The following is an 8,291-nucleotide window of genomic DNA, read 5'->3' as shown; positions in this document are numbered from 1 at the left end:
TTTAGCAGTTTTGCATTTTGACACCCTGAAAAACTCATTAGTATCAAGTGCAGAAGCTATTATGTTTTGAGCAAAACAATCAAGTTTGGCCATTTTACATTCATCATTGGTCCATTGATACCAAGGTTTTGCAATGAAAGAACCATTCTTTTTAAACTTTGGAATGTAAGGACCATTCTCAATTGAGTCCCAAATTCCTTGATCAATAGATTCCACAAAGATTTTCATTTTGGCTTCCCAATACTTGTAATTCAATCCACAGAATAAAGGTGGTTTGTAGATTGAAGCACCTTCCTCAAAAGATTGTTTTCTAGCCATAGAAAAAAGATTTTTGGATCAACTTGAATAACTTTCAAGAACCAAGCTCTTGATGCCAATTGTTAGAATATATGGCTTTAAACTAGACGGGGTGAATTTTTTAAAGAGGGTTTTCGCAAACTTTTAAGCCTTGAATGAAATTGTACCGACCAGGTAGTCGGGAGTGATGACGTGGCAGCATGCGATAATATAGACGTGTTGAGCGGAACACCTGGCTGACATAAGGGAAGTACATCGGGAAGTCTGTGTAGTTGCCAATAGTTAAGCTGGCGTTCTCTGATCTCTAGCATATCTAACCGGCGGTCACCAGGCTTGTGTCATAGTCGCCGTATGTAGGTTTAGGCGACCAAGTGGTTAGAGATCGCCGAAGGGGGGACATCGCCGAAAGATCAGGAAGGCTTGTTCAGGGTCTTCAGAGGGTACGAGTACGAAGGATGAAGTTATCAGATGATCATTCCCTAGCCAGAGGTTGAGGCAAGGGAATAGTTTACCAGAACATGCACGATGAGCAAGTAAAGCAGATCGTGATAGCGGCAGGCGAGACCACAGAGAAGGTGTACATGGTGACACCCCGTGCTCGCCACTAGAGGAGATCGCGCTCCAAGGCAGCTACGCACCGAGTTACTCCTTGCATGGGTAACTTAGTCGAACAGCCTGAAGAGTAGGAGTGACGCTCAAGTAGAAGACGCTCCAGATGGTGACACGTGTACAGCTGGATGCGAGCCACGTGTCCGGAGGTGTAACCGTCAGGAGAGAGAAAATGCTCAGGTATATAAGGAACTCTTAACAGATTATGAGGTACGCGCGTTTAGAACACTTTTTTACGCTTTGAGAACACTTGAGTACGCTGAGAGAGATTTTGCACGGTTCCTTGAGTTTTAGCTTTTCTCTCTTAGATTTTTGGTGATTCCGTCACTGACTTGAGCGTCGGAGCGCGATCGGCCGCAGCAGCGCCACTCTGTCTTTTTCAGGTTCTTGAGGAGAATCGAGGTGTGAAGGACGAAAGCTAGCGTGGTGCAAAGCCGATCCAGAGGGAGATACCTTTGACGTGGCAAGACTCTTGCACTCGAGTAAACCGGCAGGATCATCAGGCGCCCACCGTGGGACCGTGTAAAACCTGCCCCCATCCACAGCGTAAGTTCTTGAAGTTTCTGCAGTTTCTGTGTGGTTGTGTGCTGGTGCAACCATTTTTCACCGTTCGTTCAACCTTCTGTTCGGTGAATTGAAGTTCTCCACCGTTCGTTCGAGCTTTCGATCGGTTTCTTGAAGTTTCTTGCTGTTTGTGCGGTTTTCGATCGGTTGATTCGAAGTTTTACCGTTCGTTCGCGTTTCTGATCGGTGAATCGGGAGTTTTGCTGGAGAAGTGGTAGGTTCGTGGTGAGATTGCAAGTTTCTGTGAAGGTTTCGACGTCCGAATCTATCGGCGTGCTGTTGTGGTTGCGTTCTTGGAAGTTCTTAGGAGTTTGAGGGTTTTTGACCGATTGATTGTTGGATCGATCGTTTGCTGGTGAAGGTTTTGTTCGCTGAAGTTTGATTTGCTGACTTTTCATGAGAAAGATGAGAAGCAACCGTTCAAGTCCCGTTGTGCCAGCTGCTGGAGAAGGCGCCATGACCATGGTGCAGATGATGGAGATCATGCGTGCGTTGCAGGCAAATGTGGAGGCATCGCGCATAGAGCAAGCGAAGATGCCTGAAGACCTGGTCGCCTCTCAGGCCAGGAATGAGGAGCTCAGCAAGGTCACTGAGGAGCTGCGACAAGCTCTTCAGGAGCAGAGAGGACGCACAGTTGTTGAAGAGGTTGCGCCGTTGTCGCCACCGCGCGTTTTCCAATGCCGTTTGCTCAGGCGATCACGGACACGCCTGTCCCTACGAGCGTGGTACCTGTGAAAGCCTTTTTCACCGGCGTGGAGGACCCTGAGGCACATCTTACTACGTTCCACACGCCGATGATGCTGTTAGGAGGCTCAGACGCTGTGTATTTTAAGATGTTCGTGAGCACGCTCCAGGGAACAGCGCTGGAATGGTTTGTTAGCCTGCCTACAGGTCACATAACCAATTTCCAGCAGTTTTCGAAGCTTTTCGTCGACCAGTACATTGTGAACAAGGCGCCACCTAGGGTGTCTTATGATTTGTTCGACGTAAGGCAGTACCAGGGAGAGTCCCTCAGGGACTATTTGAATCGCTTTGGAGCACAGATGGTCCGCTCGCCTGCTAAAGACGAGGAGATGTTGGTGTACGCCTTCAAAAAGGGCGTGCTACCGGGACCTTTCTGTGAGGCGTTGATTAGGGCCCACCCTGCCACGTTTGCTGAGGTTAGGCGACTTGCGGTGGCCCACATCGCCGACGAGAGTGAGGTCGCCGAGAAGAGAGGGAGCGTGGCCCTTGCTAGGCCACGTGCCCAGACTAGAATCCAGTCGTAGAAAGTGCTGGAGACGATGGCGGCCAAGAAGGATCAAAGGACTCGCCACCCTTATGATCCAAGGAAGAACAAGGGAAGGGGCCCAGGGCGCCCCAGGGAGTACAATCGCCCACCAAAGTACAAGTTTGTCATGGGGTTGGCGGATCTGATCGCCATTCCCAACATAGCAGCCAGGCTTAAAGCGCCTGAGAAAGTGGGCGACAAGGTGTTAGGACCAAAGCCAAACGCCTGGTGTGAGTTCCACCAGATTTTTGGTCACACCGTTGATTCGTGTTTGGCACTGGGATACCAGCTCGACGACCTGGTCAAGAGCGATTTCCTGAATGATTACCTGCTGGACAAGAGGACGGGGGGTGCATCGAGCTTCCAGCCGGCGAGTGGTGAGGCTCAGCAGCATGAGATGCCCACTCATGGCAAGATCCACACCATCGCTGGAGGTTTCTCGGGTGGTGGATGCACTGCATCACAGAGGAAGAAATACGCGAGGTCTGTGATGACGGTGGATATGTTCGAGGATCACTCGCCAGATGTGGACATCACGTTCACAAAAGAGGATCTTAGGGACGTTGTGCCTCACGACAACGATCCCATAGTCATCTCGCTCGTCACAACGGGAAGGAAAGTCCACCGGGTACTGGTGGACCAAGGAAGCTCGGCAGACGTAATGTTCTGGCCGACTTTCACGCAGTTGCAACTACCCCTTGACCAGCTAAGACCCTATGGAGGGTGCTTGTATGGGTTCGCTGGCGACCAGGTGGAGGTCAGGGGGTACATCGAGCTGAGAACAACGTTCACGAATGAGGTGGCCTCGAGGACGGAGAAGATCAAGTACCTCGTTGTGAACGCCCCCTCAGCCTATAACATTCTATTGGGGAGACCAACCCTCAACATAATAGGAGTTGTGCCCTCAACCAGGCACATGAAGGTTAAGTTGCCATCAATGGATGGAGTGGTGATCACCATCAGATCTGACCAAAAGGAGGCGAAGAAGTGCTATGAAAATAGCCTCAAGAATAAAAGGTCAGTAAGTTACATCACCACGACTCCGCCTCCCGGTGTGAAGCCCAGGCCAACAGAATGGCGGGTTGTTGATGCGGCGATGGAGGTGGCCGTCGGAGGCGATGTCACCATGATAGATGCTGAGGCTGAGGGAGAGAACGCCGATCGGGAAGAAGAGGCGAGAAACCACCCAGAGGAAGCGAGGGAGTCGGGAATCGCCAGGGCGGTGATCGCTAGCGAAACCAGACCCAAACCCGTCGAGGAGTGGCTCGAGAGGGAGATCGGGGGAAAGGTCTTCAAGCTGGGAAGATCTTTGGAGGGTGAGCTCCAAGACCAAATCGCCAAGGTGATAGAACGACATATGGATGCTTTTGCATGGTCTGCTTCAGACATGCCGGGAATCGACCCCGACTTCTTGTGTCACCATTTGGCAATGGACACGCAAGTCAGACCAGTGCGACAGAGAAGAAGGAAGTTTAATGAGGAGAGGAGGCAGGCGATTAGGGATGAAACGTAGAAGCTCCTCGTCGTAGGCCATATCAGAGAGGTCCAGTACCCTGAATGGTTAGTGATCTTGTCGCCAACTCAAGCGTGGAGGAATTGCTTTGTTGCTTCCTTACCCCGCCTATGCAACTGTGCTATCCGCAAGAATGCTCTTAGAACCTTCTCCGGGAACTTCAAACGCAACCTGCAAAACACACAGACGGCGCCTCTAGCGGCCGTTTGCACTCCGACGCTCAAGTTAGGTCATAGAACCACCAACAAAAAATATCCCTGAATCTCTTTCTGATTCTCTTTTTTCTCTCTCTTTATGTCTGTGCCTAACAAAATTCTGTTACGCTATCCTCTGCGTGTGTCAGAATTCTGTTACGCTATTGTGCGAAAACGTACCACAATCAGTAAAAACGTGGGTGTGTGTGCGTACCGGTGATTGTGAGTGGGTGTGTGTATTCTGGGTGATCTCCTCCCTGATTTCTCTGCCACCTGATCCACATGTCACCCTGCGAGTGGTCCACGTGGTTATCTGTTGCTGACGTCATCGACTACCGATGACCGACCGGATCACAAGCCCCCCAGTCTCGAGCCGTGAACTCGTTCTCAGCGAAGAGACTAAGTGGTCGCGCCCTCGGTCCACGTGGCAAGTGGGGCCACATCACGTGCCACCTCACGTGTTGCCTTTTAACATTATGATTTCCTCCCTTAATCTCGCGACACGTGGACGCATCAACGGCCAGCGTGGAGTGTCGCTAGTGCTTCCCTCATTCAAATAGGCGCGCGCCTTCACTGTTTCATTATCTTCTTCAATACTCCAACTCTCAGACTTACTTCAAATCTCCTCTCTGCGCACCCAACTTTCTTCAAGCTTTCTACCTCAAGACCTTCCGCAATCATCTAAAGGTATGACTTTTCTTCTTCCTTGATCCATTTAGGTTCCTTTCACCGATTGCATTCACCCTTTTCACTACCATGCACTCATCTTCTCTGTTTTTCTTCTTCTCAACCTGCGCTAGGGTTTTTTGCGTTTCTCACTTCGCTCTCTACTTCTCCCTCCTCCTCTTCTTCGCTTGGACCTTTCTTTCTTCTTCCCTTCCTCTGTTTTTCACCGAACCATTCATCATTCCCTCTTCTTCCGTTCATCTGACTTTTTGCTTTCCTCCATTGCAGTTATCTCGCAATGGCTCGCTTGAGCAAGTGCACCAGCGTCACCTCCACCTGATGCAACTTCCTATCAGGACAACGCCAGGGTCTATGACTGGGCTCCCCTTGCATTGCTGGCCGAAACTTCCACTCAACTACCGAAAGGCCACCTCAAAACCCTTCTGAGCAACGACCCTGATGAGCCCTCCTGCGCCATCGACAGGGAGAATGATTTCAACGTTCGTATACGCATTCCTCCTCGAGGGATGCCAATCTGCGCGGACGATAGGGCTACCAATGGGGTGCCCTTCACCTTCATATACTCCGCCATCTTCAAAAGGTTGAAGTTGCGCTTGCCCTTCACCTTCTTTGAAAAGGAGCTGATGATGGAGTTGAACGTCGCCCCTTGCCAACTCCATCCGAATGCCTGGGCTTTCATACGGGCATTCGAGATCCTCTGCAACTACTTTGGGCATAACGCCTCTGTAGACGTCTTCCTACATTTCTTCGAGGCGAAGAACCCTGGGGATAGGTCCTGGGTCAGCCTGAATGGAGTTGCTGGACGAGTGATCTTGGGCTTGTACCACCAATTGTTTAAAGATTGGAAGGGCAGGTTCTACATGATATCTGCTACCCAGCAAAGCCCAACGCTGCTCGAGGGGTTTCCCCTTTATTGGGTTCCTGGAATCGAGTTTAAGAAGCCCCGGGGCCTTGAAGCCATGGCTCCCTACGAGCGCGAGCTGTGTAGGTTGCTTCTAGGGGCAAAATATAACTCGTCCCTTCTCATTAAACACGAGTTTGATGTGGTGTCTCTGAAAAAGTACATAGGTAGGCTCTTCTTCTTGCACCTCTTAGAATATTTGCACACTCTCATGCATACTTGCATAACATTTTATCCACTTGCATAATTATGCCATCTAACTCTCCTTTTTACCCTTGATGTAGACATGACTTCAGGGAAAGATAGGAGGAGGGCACTACTGGAGCTTGCCCGGACCAGGGGTGCCAAGGGGACTGGTTCTTCCTCCTCTACGACCGAGCCCATCGCGACTCCACCTCTCTCGGTCGCGCCAACTGAAGGCCCCGAGCCAGAGAAGAAGAGAAGAAGGCTAGCAAAGGCCTTTCCCGCAACTGTTGCGGCCGCTGCTGCTTCTACCCCCTCAACCGAGGAGGAGAGTTATGGCTCTCCTCTAATACATCGCAAGAGGAAACACCAAGAGGTTGGGGGGGCTTCATCCCTTAGGCCTGGGGAAATCAAAGTGGCGCAGATCGAGGAGGGTTCACCCCCACCTCCTCCTACTCAACCTGCCCTAGCACCAACTTCCTCCCCCTCCCCTCAGCGCCTACCATCTCCAACGCCCCAACTTTCGTCTCCAGCATCACTTCCACCCCCACCCCCAGCGGGCCAAGCTATTGGTCAACCCACTCCACCTGTTGGGAGTGATTCTTCCCACTCGGGGGGATTCCCAAGACTTCCTACATCACCACCACCGCTAACCTCTGCTACTACTGCTGAAGGTGGTGAGGCCAGCTCGCAGCCAAGCAGCTCTGGTGCTAGCAATGAAAACTTCAGTCGAGTCATTGCCTTGGTTCGACATTTCATACGCAGCCGGGAGCTTCTCGAATGGAGTGGGCAAGAGGTGGACGTGCACCTTGCCAAGCAGATAGTGCTTTCCCTAGAGTTTTCCACCCAGCACCGCAAGCAACTGGTCCTGGAGAAGAGGGTCAAGGAGCTTGAGCACGACAAGGAGTCACTGCAGAGTGACTTCGAGGCTGCCCAAGGGTCCGTAGCCCTGATGAGGGATATGGTGGAAAAATCCAGGAAAGAGTACCTATCGGAGGTCCAGGAAACCATCAAGACTGAGATCTTGATGGGGCAAGCTGTCAATACTCTGGACAGCGAAGTGGTGGAGCTGAGGAGCAAGGTAATCAACCTGGAGGCTGAGACTTCCTCCCTACGCCAACTGAACTCACAACTAGCGAGGGATCTCAAGTCTACCAAGGAGGAGGCCACTGATGGGGGGAAGAAACTTGAGAAGGTAGTGAGCGAACTTTCTGCAGTGAAGGTCAAGCTTGCCGAAGCAAAGGGCAAATTGGAAGAAGCTGCCTCTTCCATTGCTTCCCTCACCACCGAGAAGAACGCCTTGGAGACTTCAAAGCAAGAGCTCAAAGCTGAGAACGCCGAACTTATGAACGTGGGTGCTGACGCCCTTGCTGATGGGTTCGAGCTGGCATTCGAGCAGATTCGTTGCGTTCTTCCAGATTTGGACCTTACGCAGTTCAGCATCTACCACCAAGTGGTAGATGGCAAGCTCATTCCTCCTTCTTGAGTTTTCTTCTTGTAATTTCATATTTTTGCACAATTCTTGTACTTGAAACTTGTATAGACCTTGGTGTGAATATATACTTGCTTCAGCTATATGTTTCTTCTCTCGTATCTTTTTAAGCTTCATCTTTCTTTTTGCACACAACTAACTGTTAACTAGCTTAGGTTTAGCGCGATCTGTACTCTTTGATCTTGGCCTCTACCTTGATCACGACTAACAACTTCCTTAGCTTTGTCTTTAACAGTTCTTATGCACAGCTTCATACTAGATGACTGACTAGGCATAGTCTGTCTGCTTCGGCTTGTTGTGTAAGAACTTGTTTGGAAAAGCTTCCTCCGACAAGGCACTACCCACTAGCATATCCACCAACAACTCTTCAGTCATCGTTCTTCGGTCTTCACCTTGCTTCTCTGTCGCTCTAGCGCTAAGTGCATAGAGGACTTTGACATCAATCGTCAGAGGTGATGCCTTGTTTTGGGGGAAGAAGAGTGTTTCTCGATAGCCCCTCTTATCTTCCCCAAGGTCATCAACCTAGGGCGGATCGGGTCGTTCTTTCCCTGCCTCACTCCTGGGGTGAGAAGGGTTTAAAC

At 50.7% G+C, this 8,291-nt stretch overlaps 1 protein-coding gene across 1 annotated transcript; it reads left to right on the top strand.

The window, feature by feature from the left end:
* The first annotated feature begins 5,994 nt into the window (after window positions 1–5,994).
* LOC137837193 (uncharacterized) lies at window positions 5,995–7,704 on the top strand. The gene is made up of 2 exons (XM_068646123.1): window positions 5,995–6,202; window positions 6,320–7,704. The coding sequence occupies exons 1-2, from the start codon at window positions 5,995–5,997 to the stop codon at window positions 7,702–7,704; spliced, it is 1,593 nt and encodes a 530-aa protein (XP_068502224.1).
* Window positions 7,705–8,291: the final 587 nt, after the last annotated feature.

The sequence above is a fragment of the Phaseolus vulgaris genome, chromosome 11 (genome assembly GCF_000499845.2).
Source record: "Phaseolus vulgaris cultivar G19833 chromosome 11, P. vulgaris v2.0, whole genome shotgun sequence".
Classification (NCBI taxonomy): domain Eukaryota; kingdom Viridiplantae; phylum Streptophyta; class Magnoliopsida; order Fabales; family Fabaceae; genus Phaseolus; species Phaseolus vulgaris.
The sequence above is the reverse complement of the archived record's forward strand: the minus strand, read 5'-3'. Positions and strand labels throughout refer to the sequence as shown.

What these genes read in the sequence shown, in the direction of transcription:
- LOC137837193 (XM_068646123.1), top strand. Translation starts at nt 5,995, where the DNA reads ATGATATCTGCTACCCAGCAAAGCCCAACGCTGCTCGAGGGGTTTCCC. An exon ending in GTCTCTGAAAAAGTACATAG is followed by an intron (nt 6,203 to 6,319) that starts GTAGGCTCTTCT and finishes CCCTTGATGTAG; the next exon opens with ACATGACTTCAGGGAAAGAT.